Source organism: Aplidium turbinatum, chromosome 16, assembly GCF_918807975.1.
Source record: "Aplidium turbinatum chromosome 16, kaAplTurb1.1, whole genome shotgun sequence".
Taxonomy (NCBI): Eukaryota; Metazoa; Chordata; class Ascidiacea; order Aplousobranchia; family Polyclinidae; genus Aplidium; species Aplidium turbinatum.
In genome coordinates, this window is record NC_137487.1 from 2,112,414 (window position 1) to 2,134,226 (window position 21,813).

Here is a 21,813-nt window from a genome sequence, read left to right on the forward strand (position 1 = left end):
AATCGGACAATTGCATATCGGTTAAAGGCATACATCATTTTATAACATTACATAATCCCAAACCATTCCCATGTGAAAAAAAATTCAACTGGTAATTGCATAAATCGAATAGAAATTCTTGATTGATTAGTAGACTTGCATCACTTAACCGCATACAGTATTTCCTTTGATGAAGTGTTAAGTTGCTCAAGAATCTCCCACAACCTGCAGCGACTAAATACACGACACCACAATCAATAGATACAGTTGATCACATAAAACTGTTAACCAATTTTGACTATACTTCTAAATGTAGTCTAATGAAAAGTACTTCAAAAATGAAATGTTGCAATCTTTGTGCTCATCTTTACAGTTTGATTTATCAAAGACAAGTTGAATTGCATTTGATAAAGATTAGGTTGCAAGCAGATGTGAGCATCTACTACTTTAAAAGTAGCGCGTTACCTGCCATTTGAGCTAAAACTTAACCTGACACAGGAAGCACTTTGTGACATCAAAATGACTTTGAGAATGAGTGATATCATTCGTTTACACTGCCATTTCAACGAGGCTATAGAAAACATGTTATAGATGAAACTTATTGTTGTGCATCTTTCAACAACACAAGCATTTCAAAATGCGAGTTGCTGAATCCTGCCCACTTTGGCTTCAGCACATATTCTGTCTGAAAAAAGGCCTCCACAATTGACGTTTCTTTCCGTACTGACGTTTGATGAGATGACACCAACACACCAATAAATTCATCTTCGCAATCATGTCTGCCTGTCTGGTATTGGTCTTACTTTTGTCAGTATCAACGTGGTTTAATGTTTCTCCACAATAGTCAAACGATTTCTGTCTTGATTTTTTCAGGCATTGTTGCATAAAAATCTCCAAAAACAAGTCATTTTTTTAAAACTTTACATAGGAAAGTAGTGGGAGTGCGACTGGAAGAAATGTAGCACCTCTCAGCTAGCGTTGCATTGGAAAAAAATAGCGGCACTACTCCAACAAATAGGCTATGTAGTTCTGCTTCCGTATAGCCTATATACCGCTACAACTACCAAAAAATAGAGGCACTGCAAAAGTAGCACGCTACTGCCCACCTCTGGTTGCAATGCAGAAGTCCCTTTTAAACTTTAACTATTGCCTCAACCAAAGTACTCATATCATAATTGCAGCTTACCAAATGTACGGTACTACTTGTAGGCTACTTTGGACTAAAATTTTTCAAAATTACAGGTACAAGTACATAAAAATGTGTAATCAATTACAACTGTAATTGATCCAACTCTGTGAAGCAGTAGCCTATGCAATTTCATCTGTGCTGTAGCCTACAGCAGGTGAATTGATTGGCAAACATTTGATAATTTCTGTGAAAAACCACTGGCCGAGAATGCAATTAGTCATTCAGAAAAATATTGCTTCATACTAAAACCACGTTTTCCTTTAACTTAGACTCTAGAGTAACATAACGCAATATTAGATGGGGAGTTTTAAACCATTGCTAGGGTCACAACCAACAAACCTCTCCAATTCTGCAACTGCGGTGCTGCATTCTGCAACTGCGGTGCTGCATTCTGCAACTTGCAAACTTTGTTGTTGAGCGTTGACAGAGTTGCCATATAAAAATTTGATTGTTTCAGTCCGGTTGTTTTTATTTCTGACCATCACAGCAAAAACAATACACGTCAACAAATAGCAAAGGTCGAGAAAAAGATTGCTTGCCCAACTCTGCACGAAAAGTCGAAAACTGCCAAGTGATCATAAGCAAGCCAAATAGTGTTTCAAACTTACTTTGTTCCACAGTATCTACACACTGTTCATTCCACCAACAAACTTGTTTCAACTCATCAAAACTGCTGTCAAATTTGTTTTTTAACAGCAGCAAGCTATCTGTAGGTTTTAACGTAATTTGTCATGCTTTGTCAGCGTTCGAGTTTGTACCGTAAGTAATGTTTTGCTTTGTCAGTTAAGAATAAACCGATTTTTGTGGAAAGATCAAAGGAAAGCGAGCTCGTGGAAATCAGCTCTTCAGTTTTCTCAATAACCTCAAAGATCATCTTCACGTTTCAACAGCAACAATTTTTAATAGCCTAAAGTTAAATACCAGGTTAACTGGAAAGAACTATGCATGAACGCCGAAGCCTGGAACAGGTATGGTGTGGTATGGTACACAAACAAGAAGGCTGCCATAAATTGTTTGTTTGTTTATCTTTATCCTGCATTGCGGGAAAGCGGACTTGAGCGCTATGCATCGGTGTAGGGGAGATGTTCCACCAACGGACAGGGTACGACCAATAAACCACCCTTCTATTTCTTAAAATAAAAGTTGGAAACACGAAAAATGTTATTGTGGTTTTGAGATTAACCTTTTTGGTTTTGGAAATCTTCCTTGCCGGGACCTGTGATTTTTTTTCTTATTGTTATGAAGGAAAGTATGGTTTACAAGGTAGAAAGTAAAATTTGAACATTTTTCTTCTGCAATTTTTTTCACCCATCGGTTTATTTTTTCAAGATTGTTTTTTGTTTGCTGATTGCTTATTCATTGATTAATGAAATTGCAATGAGTTAAATGTTTAAATTTTATCCATCATAAAACTAGGCCATAAAATCCAAGAACTATCATGTATGTGACCAACGGACCACCCACTTGTTCGACCATTAGGTCACTAGCTAATTGTTCAACAATGTCTTCCTTTATGTATTCAGACTAAAGATGTCAAAAATTAAAACACAACTAGCAATAAAACAGAGTTGTTTAGTTCGGAAGATCTTAACAAAGCTGTCGAAGATGTTTTGAAACAAAATATTTTTGTTCGAAAATCGGCGAAAAAATATGATATAGGCTACCACGAACAACGTTCGCTCGTTATGTTAAAGAATAAACCAATGGATAGTGAAAAAACTACTGCACCAACACCCGTGGCATCTACAAAACGCCTGTCTGATATCTTAAAGTTTTCTGCAACTTTTAAAAAAATATGAGATTTAAAAAGAATAAAAATAAACACCAAAAACACTTGAAGCTCATATTACCGTACAGGCATGAAATTGAATATGAAAATATAAAATGAAATTTCATAATAAAAACATGTTTCTAGTGCTTATTGCTTATGTTGTTGTGTTGTTTGTATGTTGTTCATGTATTAAATAGTCCAACATAAGCTTCAGTGCATCAGCTTTTTGCCAAGTAGAAGTGACCCGTTGGTCGAATAGCAGTGGCTCGTTGGTTGTATAGGGGTTTGACCAACGGGACACTTTTTATTATCATTTAAAAGTTAATTTTCGGCAGTTAGTAGTTGGAAAATTAAGAAACTTTTTTGGCTGAATATACCACGGTATGTGACCTACTGTTATGCCAAAAAAGAAGGACGCATGACCTTTGTATGGACAGAAAATAACAAATATGTGAAAAATGACCCGTTGGTGACACATCTCCCCTACGCCTTCCGACATACACCTGACCCACGCTGCAGCCGACGGCAATGTCTGTTTCCGGTTGTCTACTCTACTTATGACTTAAATTTGGTACTACCCATTACTCGAAATCGATCACTAGTACTTGTCCAGTGGTTCAACCTGCAGAATATGTGGATCACGAAAGACATTGCACTGGTTGCAGCAATTGGGAGAGGCTGTTTAAATTGCTCCTTTCTTGTCTTATCATTTAATGTATAGGCTACTGATGATTTGTGCTGTTTTGCACTAAATGTTAAGGTTCTCCAGAAACTCATTAATGTTTGCCAAAAACACATCATTTCTCATGACATTAGCCTATATTTAATTGCAACAAAACTGTTGGTGTTTTATTTAAATCCAAGATGTTAAAAGTTGACTTTAATCCGATCATATATTTAGCCTAAATGAAAAACGTATCTGCTTTGGGACCTCCGTGAAATATTTATATCCCCGGAGTAGCCTATAATAATTAACGACGTGCTGTCTGATGATGAAGACATGAAACGACACATACGGTCGTTGCATTGTTCTTGCAGTAGGCCCATAGGCTATGCTAAAAGCAAAATTTTCTAAATATTCCATTGCAACTAAAAATGTGTTTGTTTGTTCCTGTTGTAGCCTATGCCTGTCAACTATGGTGTAGCTATCTTTTATCTAGCAGTATCCAAATCGCTTACGTGTTGGATACAATAATTGTTACAGATGCTGTTTCATCTGCAGAGACGATGCAGCATCACCTCTGCTTTTGTACCACAACTTTTCAAGCTCTCATTCGTAAAAAATTATGTCAGTTTGTAGCACGTTGTCAGTTATCTTCCAACCAATGGAATTATGAGCTAATGCGAACGGACTTTTATTATCAATCTTTGTAGGCTACCATATATAGTAGGCTACATTATGACTCAGCTCTTCGGAGTGGAGTAGCCTATTTGTTTTGTTTTTACATTTTATGTAGCTCGGTGTGTTAGTGGTTAGTAGGTTACGTCCGCCTCTAAAAGTCTGAATCGGTACTATGCAAGGGTGCGATACCCTGTCGCATCATAATCAGTGGCATAACTACCCATTGGATCTTGTGGATAAATCCAGGGGCGCACGTTGCTAGAGGGCGGCAAAATGTGATGACGTTTTAAAATTTAAACGAACAAAGACAGTCCTAAGACTGATCTAAGTGAAGCCAAAAAATTAAACAAGTTATGCCTATAACCTAAACTAATTTGCAATTTTTTAGATTTTGCCTCACCATGTAGTATTCTGTATCTGTGACGGTTTAATGATGCTCATGCTGTTGAAGTCATAATAGAATGTCGGTTGTAGGTAACTTGTAAGCTACAGCATTGTCCAGTCAATTTAGCTTTGGTAGTTAAGTTTAGATTAATTTTCAGTTTATTTCACTTTCGCGAGGAGACAGGAATGGACCGTGAAGTCATCGAGTCAACTGCCACCTTTAGGCCAGGGTTGCCATATTGGCGTTTTTCCTGCCAAATTTCACAAATTTGGCGTTTTTTGAAAGCGTTTGGCAGGAGAAAATTACGTTTGGCAGTTTGGCATTTTTTGGCATTTTTTATTTTTGTGTCTGGCATTTTTTTGTAATTATTACGGTACCGGTACAACTCACCACTACAGTTTTTTAAAAAACTTTTATTAATGAAAGTCCATCAAAAAACTTTAATTTATGGACTGGAAACTCCGAATTCCTAATTTATTGAAATGGAAGCTCCAGACCAGAGGCCACTGGCCAGTCACACCAGTCACCATTCACCAACCAAAGTTGGAGTTGGACTGGGCAGCTGGAGGGATGCGGATTTGACATTTATTTTCTTGCCAATAGTAAGTGTTAACAGGGTATGGTTAATGATGCGCAGTCGCACCGTATGAGTTGAAAGCATAGCTTAGGCCAGAGATCTTGTAGAAATTTCAACCGGAACGTATTTGGCCTACCGGTATGCTGTACTGTGTATGAATGGCTGGCTGGGCTGAACATGTTGACATACAGGTAGGCAGTAGGCTATAAACCTATACGGGAGGCTACTGTCTCAAAGAGCACACGGTCACTGTGCAACCTACCAGGAATTTCGTTGACTTGAGCTGCTGAATTGGTACCGGAAGTTCCTCACCAGTACCGTACATGCAGTCTATTATATATGGCATGTGAAAAAGCAGATGAAAATGAAATGCATTTTTTTATCAGATTATAATCAAAATCTAAAATTGTAGTCTGCAAGTGCCGCCCTCAGACGTGCCGCCCGGGGTGGTCTGCCCCCCACCCCCCCTAGATACGCCACTGTAGATCACCTTCAGTTAAGCTTATTCAAACAGAATATTTGCAATACAAAAGTTTCAGACAGCTGTTTGATATTATAAATGCATGCGAAAACCCATCGGATGCCAGAATAGCTCCAAATCCACTTGTAAAAACATCCACTACAAGGCCACTTGGTCTTTATCACCTTCCTCTGATTGCGCTTGGTTGATGCTTGATAGCTCCAACTATGTGGCCGCGTACAACCTTTGAAAGTTTGTTTTAATTTAGCTTGATACATGCAGTTTGTGTTTTATTATTCATACTAAGTGGTTTATCAAGTTAAATTGAGACAGTATACCATCAGACAGAGCTATATGTAGCACCAAATAGTATGGTGTATGACCTTTCTGACTAACAGGACAAGTAACTACTAACACTAACAGTTTGGCATTTTTTTTGGCAGTTTTGTTTGAAACCCTGAAAAATTTGGCAGTTTTTGGCAGTTTTTATGAAACATTTGGCAGGCAAAGCTATTTTGGATCTGGCAACCCTGCTTTAGGCTACCATCTGTCTGTGGTAGATAGACGGGATTCCTCCATCTTTATGTGTGAAGATGGGTCAGGTAAGTGAAATATTTAAAGTTTCAGATCTGAAATAGATCACTTAGCTTAACTCAGCGAATTTACAATTATGGTTATTGTTACGTTCACTGTTCGCACCCTTATTACATCATTGTTTTTTAGTGTGTTGTTATTGTTATTGTGAATGCTGCTTCGTTTGGTCGTTTATTTGAGCGTCAGCAAAATCTTACATTTTGTCGACTCTGTGTATCTTGACGTTGAACCAACGTAGTTAGAAGTTTGCGCCGGCAAAGGCAGCTTGTATCTTTTTGTGTATGACGCTATCATTCGAATCATTTCCGTGTTACCCTTGCCTTTCCACACATAAAAGTACAATAAACTTGATCAGACTCGCTGACCAACCTGAGGTATGATGCCGCTCCATATCCTGTAATCGAGGCATCACAAAAATGGTGCAATTGGTAATTACCTTTTACCTTTATTGGTAATTACCTTTTAACTAATTACCTTTCCAAAATCTGGAGGAACAATGCACCTGCGTAAACGCAATTTCGACAGATATGGCAGTTGTGAAAACCACCCTTGCCATTCGGCACACTCGTGTTGTGCAAGTTTATCGTCCCATCCCAGCTGCTGTTGGACAATTTTTTGGTGCATTATGCGAGCTGTCAAATTGAAGGGATCGGCCAAGCCCAAAGGGTCGTAAATAGAGTTAATATGCGATAAAATAGCTCGCCGAGTAAACTCTTTATTGTCGATTGGGATGGAGAAATTAAAGCCAAACTCGTCTTGTTTTACATCCCAATATACTCCCAAAACCTTTTCACTTACTGTTTCTTCTAGCATTACATTATTAGCAATTTGGGATCTTTTTTCTTCGGGAATTGTGTCCAGGACCTCACTGCTTGTCGATATCCATTTCGTCAAGTTGAAGCCTCCCTTCTGCAACAACTGGCTATAAGGCCCAATACGGTGGATTTTGCTTCCTCGATAGTTTCGACACAAGTTAGCAAATCGTCGACGTAAAAATCCTTTTCGACGATATCAGAGATATTTGGGTCTTGTCCTGAATTAAAATCATTAGCGGTCCATAGGCAATATGTTGCAATACACGGAGATGAAGTTGCTCCAAATATATGAACGAGCATTCGATGGGGGGTTGGTGCTTGGTTAAAGTCGCCGCCAGGCCACCATAGAAACTTCAAGGCATTACAGTCGTCAGGCTTTACCTTAACCTGGTGAAACATAGCTTGCACGTGAGCGACCAATGCAATAGGCTTCCGGCGGAAGCGCGATAAAACACCAACCAATGGGTTAACCAAGTCGGGACCCTGCATTAAGGCATCATTTAAGCATGTGCCGTAGTGTTTAGCAGCACAGTCAAACACAACCCTCACCTTATCGGGCTTCCAAGGGTTAAGCACAGGGTGATGAGGAAGATACCACTCTGGCCCTTGGCATATAGTGTTGGCTGGCATTTCTTCGGCGTATCCCTCACCTACGTAAGACTGAATTTGATCGACGTACTTCTGCTTAAGTACGTCATTTCTCTCTAAGCGCCTTTTCAAAGAACACAATCGTTTGGAAGCCATATGTCGACTTCCGTCAGGCAATACAACATCCTTTCTCCAAGGCAGTGGTGAATAATACTGACCTTGGGTGTGGGTAACTTGATCTTCAAGCAATTTGAAGACATGCCTGTCTTCTTTGGACGTGGGACGCAGCGCATTATCCGGCTCGAAGTCCCGAAACCATGACCTTTGTATTTCTTCATTGACGTGATCGTCCATTTGAATAAAATAGGACTGCAACCCGTCCTTTTGATTGCTTTCCAAAGCAGGGCCCAGCAAAGACCAACCGAAAGATGTGAGAACGGCGTTTGGTTGTTTTCCATCGCCCACTTTCATTTCCAGAATCCTGTGCGCGTTTGGACAGTCGAGCCCAATTAGCATGGAAACCCGATTTTTATTAATTTCTGGAAACTTTAAATTGTGCAGATGAGGCAGTTTTTCCAAGTCAGCTTTGCTTAATGTTTCGTTAGGTTGAATAGGCAATTGTTTTAAACAGATTATGTTGTTTTGATGAAACTTCGACGTTTCACTTGCAATCGCTTCCACGGTCATGTCTACATTAAACCGTTTTAGTGGAGATAGTTCTTTTGTTAATGTCGAAACGCTGACTTTTACTGGATCGCCACATATGCCAAGTTGGCGTATTAGCTGATCATCGCAAAACGATGCTTCAGACCCATTATCCAGAAAAGCATAAGTCTCGATTACCTTTTATCCAGCAGCAACTTTCACAGGTACAACGGTTCGAAACCCTTTTGACGCTTGTTTAGAACAATTAGAAGCTTGTGGTGTCTTGCTCCTTCTTCTTTGAAGAGACCTCATCGAAATTGCCTTCCTTGATGGGTTGAGACCTGTGAAAAATACGGCTGTGGCGTTTGCCGCAGTCTGTTACAGAGCATAAATAGTCACTTTTGCAGTTACTGCTAAAGTGAGGGCCGAGACATACAAAGCATAATCCTTTTCTTTTGACAAATTCCATTCTTTCTTGGACAGGCAATTTGCCAAGATCTCTGCACTTGTATGTAACGTGTCCCTTTGAGCAATACTCACACTGTAAACGTCGTGGGAAATCATTAAAGCGAGGACTTCCTATGAGCTTGCTGCTTTGCGTCGCTAACATGCGGGTTACCAACAGAGACTGTCGCACATAGCTTTTGCTTCGAGAAGTCATTGTCACTCCGTCCCTTGCTTGAGGCTGAATTTAAAAAGGTAAACTCTTCCGGGTACGCTTGAAGAAGTTTAGATTTTTCCTCTACGAACACAACAAAATCTTTAAAGTTTGGCTTACGCTCTTCGTTATTGTGAATGGTTGCATATCTGACCTTCCACTGTTCAAACATCGAAGAGGGTAACTTTTCTCCCAATTTTTGAAGGCAATCGATGCTGCTGAGGTCGGTGTAGTCGCCTAACCCTTCCAACGTCATTAGACATCGTTTCAACCGATTAGAGAAATTTGAAATGTCTAATTTACTCGCTTTCCTAATATTTGGCGCTTGCATTAGACTACGCTGAAATGCCTCAGCGATCACTCTTGGTTTACCAAACCGTTCGTACAACACTTTGCGCGCTTCTTGGTAGCCCCTTTCGGACGACAAAATTGAACTACAGTGTGCAACTGCCTCTTTAGCCGCACCCTCGGTGTGTTGCAGAAGCATAGCTAACCTTTGCTGATAGCTGTAGTTTTTTCCGTCTACATTTTCAGTGAAGAACCTCACAAAGGCACAATATGATTCTGGGTCCCCATGAAAGGTGGGACATTCCAATTTGGGCATTACCATTAGTTCAGCAAATGTTGAGAGTAGATCGACGCTGTTTTAAGGGCGCAAATTTTGAGTTTGTGTCAACTGACCTGGCAAATTGTCTCCATTCCCATGCCTTGAATTATCCATGTATGGTTGACGTTCCTCCGTGTCTTGTTGCCGGTAATAGTTGTCGTGATCATCAACATTGACGGGCAGGGAGAATCTTTGTTCTTGGTTTGAAGAAGTCACAAATGTCTGAGCAACTTGAAAAGGTTCACCAGACACGTGAAAAGTATTAGATCTATTAACGTAATTTATGGACGGTGGACCCGTTTTTGAAAGCGACACTTTCGGCGAAGTTTCCCTTCGCGGGACTTCAACAATGGCGCTTTGTTTCACATAACTTGACCCTTTCCTTGCAAGTTTACTTGAACTACCCGAGGGGTATGTCGGCGGAGCCAAGAACGTGTCGGAAACGATAAGATCGCTGCCAACTGAGGGCGCAATGTTCATAGGACTAGTGAAAGGAACAGGCTCACCAGGCGACCGTGAAGACAAAGAAACAGGTGCAGTGATTATAGGTGGGGATAGAAATTCTCTCCCTGATGTAATTTCAGGCTCGTGTTCATTTAACGAATCAGGCTGGAAAATGTCAGGACCATTAATTACTCTGTCTGCTGCTTCTGCCTTTCGAAGAGCAGATAAAGCTTCTAATCTCTTTTGTTGACTATCCAAAAGCTGCATCTGGAAATGCTGCTTTTCTTCCAATGCGGCTTTCTCTTGTCGCAATTGGGCTTTCTTTTGGGACACTTCGAGGTCAAATTTATTTTGACTATCTATCGACAATAGATTAGCCAGCGCAAGCTCTCTATCTAATTTAGCTTGACGACGTACCCTTTCGGAAGCTGTCGTTGACGCAACCGATCGAACAGAAGGAGTGTAGCTTTTCTGTTCTGAAAACTCGTAATGAAAGTTCTTCAAAAAGTCATAGTCCCGTTCTGTGGACACTGGGACACTGACTTCAGCGTCTGTAGAGTTACTATTTCTTCGAGATGCATCCTCAGTCATGATGCAAAGAGCAACCTACTTCATTTAATCGAAATTAACAAAATAAAAATTTCGAAGACTTTCTTCTATGTTGTGTTGAAAATGAATTCTTAGTTCCGCCCGTGAACTCACACCCATAGATGAGAAGTATAAAACAATTGATAACTTTAATGTACAAACGATACCACCCAGTATATCGTGGACGCGTGAAAATAGCAAGACAGTCCGACCCTCGTGTCGTTATCTTCTATCTTTGATCACGGTCTTTCTGTAAACGAAAAGACCTTGGCTACTAACATGAAATAATTGCGCTTAAAATTACGTTATAAGCACGTACAAATCAAAACAATCTACGATATTTAAGAATCAAAGGAATCTACAAAACGGCAAACAAATCTACAAATCAATGTTACGTCAGAAGAACCGAATTATTAAACATTTTATCGAAATGTACTCAGTTGATCAATAGTTAAAACACAATAATGAAATAGCAACATACACTCACCGAAATTTTGTCGGGCGATCCTTTTAATCTAAATCTAAATCGATTCTCAACAGAATTGGTACGTTCATGTACTGTAGTTAACTAATGTAACATTAAAATTATGAATTTTGCTAAGAACAGACTTCATATATAGTACGAAAAGAGAAGAGAAATAATTCGAATGGTAGCGTCATACCCAAAAAGGTACAAGCTGTCTTTGCCGGCGCAAACTTCTAACTACGTTGATTCAACGTCAAGATACACAGAGTAGACAAAATGTAAGATTTTGCTGACGCTCAAATAAACGACCAAACGAAGCAGCATTCACAATAACAACACATTGGGCATTACGTAGCGGGTTTAACATCAAAACAAACCAGTCAGTTGAGGTCAGTTGCCTAAAAAACTCTGTTTATGGCACAAATTATCAACAGGGGTTATTAATCAGTGGGGACATTCTCTTTAAATGCTCGAAACAGAGGAAATAATTTGTTTTTCTTGTTTTGACCCGAAGTTACTTAGACAATCGACTTCCGATTTCGAAACTAAAAAACAATGATGTAATACAGGCGCGGATCTAGGAGTTTTTTTCGGGGGGGGCCAGAAAATTTGAAAATCAATTAAAAAGAAAGAAAAAGATAAAGCACATATGAACAATAATGATACTACGACATATAGCCTAGATATGATATAAAATAAACATTAAAACAGCCATTTTCATCAATTGTGAATGTTTAAAAAATAAATGTTGCTTCAATAAAAATTGCTAAGCATGCAAAGTAAACTTGAAATCTGGTTTAAAACCCTGCATGGAGTATCCATGACCAATTGGATATACAGTATTTTATGTTTGCAGGCATATACGTAATTGATTGAAATTATAAAGAAGACTAAAAACTATAAAACAGGCATTCCAGTGGCGTGGCTAGAAATTTTAAAAGTTTTTTTTTTATGACGTCGGGCGGGCAAAGCCCGCCTGCGTGTTCGCCTAAGACGACACCCAGCAGCGGAGGTCTGGGGGGCCTCCCCCTGAAAATTTTGAAAATTTATTTTAAATTTTGTGCATTCTGAGAGCATTTTCAACAAAAATGTAGGTATGAATATTCCTATAAAATGGTGCTGTCCGGTGGCATAACAAAAGGATAAGATCATGTTTTCTTCGGCATTTTTCGGAAATAAAGCTAAGTCTCTATGTTTTCTTGTTGCTAATTCCTGGCTGAGATATTTGAATGTTTGGTATTGGCAAAACTCGCTCATTTAATGCAGTTTTATTTAAAGTTAAGTAAACTTTGTTTTAGAGACATAAAGAGACTGAAAGCATCATTCTTAATATCGTGCCGTCACACGCGTGCCAAAGGGGGGGGGGTTGAAAACCTCACCCCCCCCCCTGGCTACGCCACTGAGCCATTCAGGGGTTTCAGATTGTTGCAACTGACGCCATTTGGTTCAGCGTTGGTTTCAGCTCCAACAAATGTTACTATTAAAATGTATTTGAAGTTGTATGAAAGAAAATAACGGAGTCTGATCGATGGATAATTTCAACCATAGTAACAAAAACTTATCCCCCCCGGGGTAAGTTAAGCCTGCCGTGGGACTAACATCAGCTGTTTAGAAGCATATCAAACATTTGATGCGGAAACATACAACTTCAACAATTCCTCACAAAATTTCGGGGGGGGCCCGGGCCCCCTGGGCCCCCCCCATAAATCCGCGCCTGATGTAATAAGGGTGCGAACAGTGAACGTAACAGTTATTGTTTTTAACTAATGTGCTGCAGATTCCAGAACAAAATTTAAGTTGCAATTCTTTAAGTTAATTTTTGCCTGTGACGAGAGTAAAAGAAAGTGAAGATTTTTTAGAAAGAAAAAGAAAGCTAGAGAAGAGGAACTAAAAAGAATGAAGGAGTCATTTTGAAGTTCGTAAAAATTGCCTCTGCTAAAAAAACAGAAGAGATTAGCTATTAGCAGCCACAGTAAATCGCTACCTCATGTTGAGACGGAAGAAGTGTAGGCTACCTCAAGCAAAACAATAACAAAGTGATCATTGAAAGACGTCAGCCTGTGAATGAAACACTGTCAGATAAAGATAAAACAGATGCTATCTATTATTCTCATGACGATGTGGCTACGGTAGGCCTACTTGGCTAAAAATATTAACTCATAACATGAGAGTTGAGATGACCAAACTAGGGCCCGAAAGGTTTTAGAATAAAGAAGGGCCATTCAAGCCAGCGATTAGAGTACCGTAATTAAAGGAGACAAAGAATCCTTCAGGTGTCTGAGTAAGAAGTGGTTTTATTTTGAACTTTCCATAAAATTAAACAAAACTGCTTTAATTCTTCTGTTGTGTGGAATGCTTTTACGACGGTGTCAAGGAGGGGGGGGGATAGGGGCGGTGTTTTGTGCAAAAATCCAAGGGCGGCATATTGCGTTGCTACGCCACTGGTCATAACAAAGACTTTTTAAAAATAGTACCAGAGATGTACGTACGCCGTACGCGTACAGTATACGCCGCAAATTCTACATCGTAGACTTGCGGCGTAGACTTTTTGTTTGCGCTAACGCTTGCGGCCACACTTTTTTGGACAGTTGTCGCTTGAGGCTACGCCGTAAAGTTTTCGCGGTTTTTTAGCGCATAGCGTCAACGCATACTTTTTAATATCTTTTTTTCGCTATAACACGCCAATACGTTCCAGCGCTGCAGTTGAAAGAATGTTTTCAATGGGCAAAGACGTATTGAAACCAAAACGCAGCAAAATGTCAGATGAACACTTTCAGATGCTTGTGTTTCTTCGTGGAAATTCAAAATAAAACTTGTTTGTTTCGAGTGGTTTATACCGTGTGAATGTTTGGCACCTAGCAAACAAAATGAGTTTACGCTAGTGTATACGCTGAAGCCGCCAACTTTTTTTACAAGTTACGTTGACGCATACGGCGTATGGTTTTTCGAACGTTTGCGTTTACGCTGACGGCGTCAATATTTTTGTATGCGCGTACATCACTGAATAGTACTGAATCTAATTCCTGCTTGGCACTGAGCAATAGAGTGGATTCGAATAGCAATGCACTCAGTTGCGCCTCTACTCAGGTCGCCGTGCTTAATTGACTTTCATCCTTTAAATCTGCATCGCATGCACGTTTTAAACTTTTGTAGTTTTGCCACCTTTTCCTTTTGTTGGTTTTGTTCCTGTAAACTATTTGTAACTTTATCATTGCTAAGTTTCTGGGCAGCCGATTGTAGCATCGAATAGACAGCGATAGACACGTGTTTCGCCCATGAGGCTGGGCTCATCAGTATCGCACCGTAGTGTTGAACTGTTTTATTCGCATCAGTAGCTCACGGTACAAAAGATTGACACGGTGAGAGAGTACAAACAAACATAGCCAGGTCGAAGACTTCAGGAAACCGGCCTGCCACACCTCGCGGCGGCCGGGAGCGGCGTGATTTATGGGGTGACGATGCACCCGGAGGGTTAAGTCCACCAGCTTAGGTCGCGAGGGCCAGGCTGGGGAGTCGAAGTACCTGTGGAGGGAGAGTGTGGATCGAAACACTATATGGCCCGTCCGCAAATTTAGAATGGCGGAGCGGGCCAGGGAGACAGGCTCTTTCTGCATAGCCCAGAATGAAGCCCTGCGACGGACCGGGCGACCCGTCGCGTGTGGACGCTGGAACCGGCAGTAATAGACCGCCGGGCAGCGCCCACGTCTCCTTCACGCGTCCTCGCGCAGGTACTTTGACTCTTATACCCGGTCTGCCAGTAGGCAAAGCGGATAAAATTGGGGTCTCCCACGAGGAAGAGAGTCGAACCATTTAAGGATAATTTGGCTCTCGTGGCAGACGAATATTCAATAAAAATGTGGAGCAGAGGCTCGATGAATCAATATACTGTAATAAAAAATAAAAAAATGTATATATATATAGGTGGGAGTGTAATTAATACTCACTGGAGAAGAGTAAGCTTTCATTCGGCGAGCACGGATGTGCACTGGCCAGACGTTGAGGCAGGTTCGCCCAGCTGGGTCGGGGAGGCTAGCGATCGAAACCAGAGGCACTGATAGGCTACATTACCGGTAAAAATAGAAAATTGGAGTAGAAGTTTTGAGGCTGCATCGAGTTGATCAGGGGATCGTGTTGATCAATGCATTGAAAGCGGAGCGATGTTGATCCGAGCGGGCAAGAAAAGCGTTACAAGGCGAAAGCAGCGTATGACAGTTCGAAACAATTGATTGATTAGTAGCCTACATAGAGAATCTAGTGATGATTGAAATTGCTTAATTGCTATTAAACCAGTCTCAAGTCACAATGTACATGAGGTATTTTATTTCCTTCCTTTTTACTTTAGAATGATTGTTTTTGAAGAGACTGGAGTATCATATAAAAGAAATGGCGCAGGTTTATAGAAATAAGGTGATGACATAAGGTGATCAATTTTAAGCCAATATTGTTATAAGGTTATAACGTCTAAACGGTTTGCTGTCTTGCGCGCTCGGAACTCTTATCTTTGTGGAAAGAAAAGAAAAGATCTTCTTCACATGTTCTACCCCTGGCACCTGCTGGTTTTGTTGGCTCTTTTCTTTTCCACAAAGATAAGAGTTAAACTAACTGGTAAAGCGGCGGTCGATTACCCAAGTGGCAAGAAAACCCTCCGGGTGCATCGTCACCCCATAAATCACGCCGCTCCCCGCCGCCGCAGGGTGTGGCAGGCCGGTTTCTTGAAGTCTTCGACCTGGCTATGTTTGTTTGTACTCTCTCGCCGTGTCAATCTTTTGTACCGTGAGCTACTGATGCGAATAAAACAGTTCAACACTACGGTGCGATACTGATGAGCCCAGCCTCATGAGCGAAACACGTGTCTATTCGATGCTACAATCGGCTGCCCAGAAACTTCTAGCGAGTGATCAGCCTTGTGCTGATGGCCGGGAAGAACACCCCTTCTTCACATTTATCATTGCTGTTGTTTTCCGACAAAGAAAAAATTAAACTGAATTGAATCTATAGGGCTGCATTGACACTGTCTGATTTGTAAAGCGCTGAGGAGCAACGCATTCTGCGATGGACACAATGCTATATAAAACAAGCATTAGCCTAAAATTATTATGTGTGATTGTAATATGGACCATCTTGAATGTGATGCAAACAAAATATATACGCAAGAAGAAGAAAAAGCACTGCCAGTCAGCATATAGCCTAACCTACGGAAACGCATGTAAAGGTCATTACCGATGTGAAACAACGCTTTGCATTTAGACAAAATTTCAAGAAAGATTCAACATATTAGTGCAATTAGCCAGAAATGGGCAGTAGCCGAACTGGAAGAAATGGGGTATTGTGTTTAATAAAGCGATGTTATAAATCGACACAATGAAAGCTCAAGGACTTGCTTTTGTCTGAAAAATGGCCTGCACAATTAACTTTCTTTCCGTGCAGGTACCTAGCCTACGCTTCATGCGATGGCACTAACACACTCAAACATTCATCCTCGAAGTCGTAACTAGTGTTGGTATCACTCTTGTCGGTATTAACGTGGCGTGATGTTTCCCGCAATAATCAAATGATTTCTGTTTTTTTTGAGACATTATTTCCATGAAAGTCTCCAAAAACGAGTTATTGTTTTTTTTCAGTTTAAATTGGAACGTAGCAAGAGTGCGACAGAAAGAAATGTAGAGCCTCTCCGCTACTACTACATTGAAAAAAGTAGCGTCACTAGGGCAGCCTCTACTGCAACAAAAATGTAGCGGCTCTACAAAAGTATAGCCCGCTACTGCCCACCTCTGGATACGATTCAGTTGTAGATCTAGGTTAAAGGTATGAAGGCCAACCTCAACCTGACGTTGATTAATTTCGAAGTCAGCAAAACGCCTAAGGCCTAGCCTACCTGAAAACACCAGAAAAACAATAACAAAACCAAAGCCAAAACAAAGAAAAACAATTATATCTATGTTTTAATATCTCAAGGCAACTCACATTTCAAGATAGTGATGGCTTTAAATTTTAAATTACTTCATCTGGCCTTGTTGAGCCTTCAATGGTTGGTTGGTTTTGAATTTTTATCCTCGGACTGACAAAGCCTTGATAGGTTATTCCTGGTAGTTTCGCATACTTGTAGAGGCTCTTGACGCAGGGCCGGTTACCGAGATTGACAGAGTGAAGTTTTCAATTGTTGAAGTCTTGTTGTCGGGGATATGTTCCATTCACTAGGTGCCGCTGAATGGAGAGCAGTCCTGAAATGCGTTGCTCAAGCGCACACCTCAAGAGTCGAACTTGCGTCACGAGATCTTGAGCCGGGCGCGTAACCACTGAGGTAACGGGACTGACGATATATGGTTAAATATATGGTAAAACATAGCCTATCACATAATAGCCTACTTACCGTGCGTTGCTCATCCTTTTGAGGGGAAGAATCCAATCTCTTGAAAAAGTTAAACCTTTTTTAATTTTATTTAAATGCTTCTGTTCATTTATATATGAAATGAAAATATAAGTTTTTAAATTGTTTGTGTGAAATGCAACATATTTTATAGGGTGTGTCTGGGTCAACCAAAACTTATACAGAAAAGGCTGGTAGCCTGTAGCCTATAACCAGTAAATGTATGTTGCTACGAAGTACAGTACAATTAATTGTGAAATGTGGAGCCAATGTGGGAAGCCCAGGTGTTGTCTCAATCATTTTTATTTTATTGTATCAAACACATGGGAGGGGTCTTTGCATATTTTCATTGAGTGGACGGAACGGAACATGTCATGGAGTGTGTTGCCAAGATTGCATGCTCCAGAGCGGTGTAGAACCGACGTCCTTTTGGGTGTAACAAAGCCACTCTCACCACTCTGCCTCTGCTAGAATAATAAAAATAATGAACACATGCAAACACAAACATTTTCATTAAATAGGTTTCTGAAGATGCTGTAGATTAATCAAAGGGCAAAGAATGAGTTTCTTAGCTGTTGTCGACAGCAGCATAAGGAAAGATCTTTGGAGGGGGAACGCCAGTTTGGCGACTTCTGACGCTGTGGTTGTAAGAGACAATTTGACTCTTCTACAAATGAATGACCTCACTTTGTTTAACCATTTAAAAAAATTGTTATGATTTTTGATCTAACTTGAGGTCTCGTATTTAAATATTTAACTAAAAGAGTTTTCTGCTGAAGTGACTTCCCCTGTTTTTATCCAATGACTTCCGTTCGCTGCTAATTATCGTTCAAGTTAAAAAAAATAAAGTTATGGAAATGTCCCAGCCAAACACCAGCAGCAGGCTATATGCAAATTATATTCCAATGCAGTATTGTTCGAAGCTTCAGAAATGCATGCTGGGTAAACGATCCCCCAAGATCGTCAATTGTCGACAAAAATGTTTGAAAACGCTTGGGATTGAAGGCTTGTGGACAATAAACATGAACAAAGTACTCCCGTTTGAAATGCGCGTGCATTAACGAAACTGTTTATGTCAACTTTCCTCAAAAATAAATGCAATTTTCTCACCTTTTATTGCAACAAAAACGTGTTACCACAAGAGCAAGTTTATTTTGCAATAAAAAGTGATAAAACTGCACTTACTTTTAAAGAAAGTTGCAGTAAACAATTATTTCATCAATGCACGAACATTTCAAACCGAAGTAGACTCTTTATCTGTGTGATTTATTCACATAATCATAATAAATGCGTATATGCTGGCCTGATGTTTGGCTGGGTCATTTCCACAATTGCCTTTAGGCTACCGTTCAGTTCAAGCCGATGATATAACGCCTTCCTAATTAAATCCAACCTTTTAACCTGATCACTGTAAAAGTTTAAAAAAAACAACATTTTTTGTATTATTTTTTCGTTTGTTGCTATAGTTTACTTGAAAAAAAGTTGCAATTAAAAGCTAAAATTCCCGAACATCGCTCAAAGTACCATACCTTGCTGTGTAAATTGTGTTTATTTTGAAAGTCGTTTAAAAGCTGAAAAAATTTGAAAAACTTGCCTTGGTAATAATACAACCGGTCCCCATGGATAGGCCTATCTAATAATCATATCTATGAAAAAGATAAACTCGTTCCCTCTAGCTAAACGCTATTAATAAATCAGCTAATTTCAATATTTTTCGACGTTGCGTTGCTCGTCGGAGATAAAATTGTGAAAATCTCCACAAAACTTTTATCTCTAACAGTGTTTTTAATCGTTTAAGTTATTTTGGCAGCCGATTGTAGCATCGAATAGACAGCGATAGACACGTGTTTCGCCCATGAGGCTGGGCTCATCAGTATCGCACCGTATTCTTGCCACTTGAGTAATCGACCGCCGCTTTACCAGTCAGTTTAACTCTTATCTTTGTGGAAAGAAAGAGCTAACAAAACCAGCAGGTGCCAGGGGTAGGGGTAGTTTCTTCACAGTGTTTTTAATGATAGCTAAAACAAAGAGCATTTAGAACCACTTCTGAAAGACGGCACCTGCCTTCTCAGCAATTCAATATTGCAAAACGGCACCAAGTACCTGCAATGCGCTATTTATGAGAGTAATCTCTCTAAGGTGGGGGTTAAGCGCCACTTTTCCTCATTACAAATTGAATTTAATGTCGAAGCGTAATCGACTTGAAGGTCGATGTTTCGGAGATGCATGGAAGGTATTTTTTGTGTTCACATCATTGATTAATCAATATCATTGAAGAAACCTACTCGATTGTTTATGAGCTGATGGACTCGCTTGTTGTGGAATAGAGGATATGGAGTTTCAATTGAAAATATTGAAAATATTGATCTATTTTAAATCATAGTGGATTTGATTTTGTATTGACGCTTACAAGAGGATTGGGTTCTCTGGTGAAAGTCACGGTGACTTCAGTTAAGACAAACATGGAAAACGAAATCGTTTCCAGGTAGAATACTGCTGCTGTTTGTAACATCAAAACTTCACTTTGATTTTCTGAAAAATGTTGATGTCCTTTCATTGTTTGAAACATTTATATTTAACTGTTAGACATTACATCAGTTGAAGTGCATGGCTATAGGGCAACAACTTTAGAGTCGAACCACCATGCTCCAAAGTTAGGCCACATGGTTAAAAATTTTCTCAAATATCTGATCAAGATAAACATTGCATTACCTTACAAGTTCAGCTCTTTCTATCTCTACTCGTTGAATGTTATGTGAGCGTGAACAATAGAACTAGAGAGGAAATCGCATGTCGTTTATTTGCAACAGAAAGTTCAATTTCTTACCAATGGCATGGCGACTTTGCAAGTAACAACAGAAACGTGCTGAGCAAACTACACAATTGCAGCGAACTGAGTTTGAGTATCACTACGACAATAATCCGCCACAGAAACCAACCACGAGACATGCGGAATTGAAAGTGCAGTGACCTTCTGGTAAAGTCGGTTCTGCCGCAAGATTCCTTCATATCATTGATGCTCATCAGTAGGAAACGCGTATTTATCGAGGTCTTGTTTCAGCGTCTATGGACATCTCCAAAATAAGCAACTTATCGCACAAAGCTCGAACTATCATGGTGAAAACTAAAACATACGAAGATTCCCACCCCATACCTTCTATAAGTAACGTTTTGACTTTGTGTATCTTGACAAAAAAAAAACTCTTTACAATTATCCCCTATCCGATATAACATATCTAGCATATGCGATTATTACCGAGCTGATAGTTTATCAATAAAGCTACACACAGGGCCGGGCAAGGGTACTTCGTACCCTAGGCAAGGTTCAATTTCTGCACCACATTGCTCAACATTTTACTAACTTATAATAAGTGAACAATAAAAGTTTTCATTTTTTCAGTTTCTGTTAGTAAAATTGTTGTTGGTAAAATTACTTTACAGTAGTAAGAAACAGTTCAAAATTAAATGATAGTCAAAGTTTACACAATGCTGTACACCAGGGGTGGCCAACTTCTCATCGCTTGCGATCGACTGGAAAATTTCTTAATTACTAGCGATCGACCAGTCGGTGATGAAGTCACTAAGCAACTTTTTTGTTGTAACACTTTTACTGTAAATGAATTTACATTTATCACACATTTCCCATTGTCAGCACTGATCAGTATATTCAAGTTTCTGTTAATTTACCTCCCATCATCTGAAATCAAGGTACCCCATCCTGCCAGGTGCTCAACGCCTGCTGAAAGAAGCTGACAAACAAAACATCTCAGTGGCTAATTGGGCGGACCTTAAATAAAAATCTGAATGGAAGTCAAGTACAGCCAGATTCCATTTGTTCATCTCCGAAGCCGACACCCGTCCCATCGGCCTGACGCTACCGAGATTGGCGTGGTTAGGCAAAAGAATCTTTACATGGGCGTCGGACTTTTCCGCTCAACCATGCACCAATGGGAAATGGTCTTCCTCCTGTGAATGTGGTGTTGAGGAACAGACCACATAATCAACGATTGTACCATCTTCAAGCCACCTAACGGAGGGAAAGGTGTGCGTGTCTTGGATGATAAAATCAAAGACTGGCTGCTTTTAGTAGCCTTCCAGTGTAGTCCGAAAACACCGTGAAGCGTTGGAGATAAAAGGATAAATTCTCGGTAACAAAAGTTCATAAGAAAAAGAAGAAAAAAAATCAGTTAGCTTAGTAGTATAGATTAGACTAGGATTATAGACTGCTTTAAACGGACATAACAACCGAGGTAAATAACTAGCCTCCTCTTTCAACGCAAGCAACAATCAAATTGGAAAGTGACTGCTATTTTTTCCCAAAGACACCTATTTTTCAGA

General features: G+C 40.0%; 2 protein-coding genes across 2 annotated transcripts; both read right to left on the minus strand.

The window, feature by feature from the left end:
- Positions 1 to 7,187: 7,187 nt before the first annotated feature.
- Positions 7,188 to 8,387, minus strand: LOC145785891 (uncharacterized). The gene has a single exon (XM_082597590.1). The coding sequence runs from the start codon at positions 8,385 to 8,387 to the stop codon at positions 7,188 to 7,190; it is 1,200 nt and encodes a 399-aa protein (XP_082453716.1).
- Positions 8,388 to 8,908: 521 nt separating this feature from the next.
- Positions 8,909 to 9,607, minus strand: LOC145785892 (uncharacterized). Its single transcript, XM_082597591.1, has one exon. It carries the CDS (start codon positions 9,605 to 9,607, stop codon positions 8,909 to 8,911), a length of 699 nt encoding a protein of 232 aa, XP_082453717.1.
- Positions 9,608 to 21,813: the final 12,206 nt, after the last annotated feature.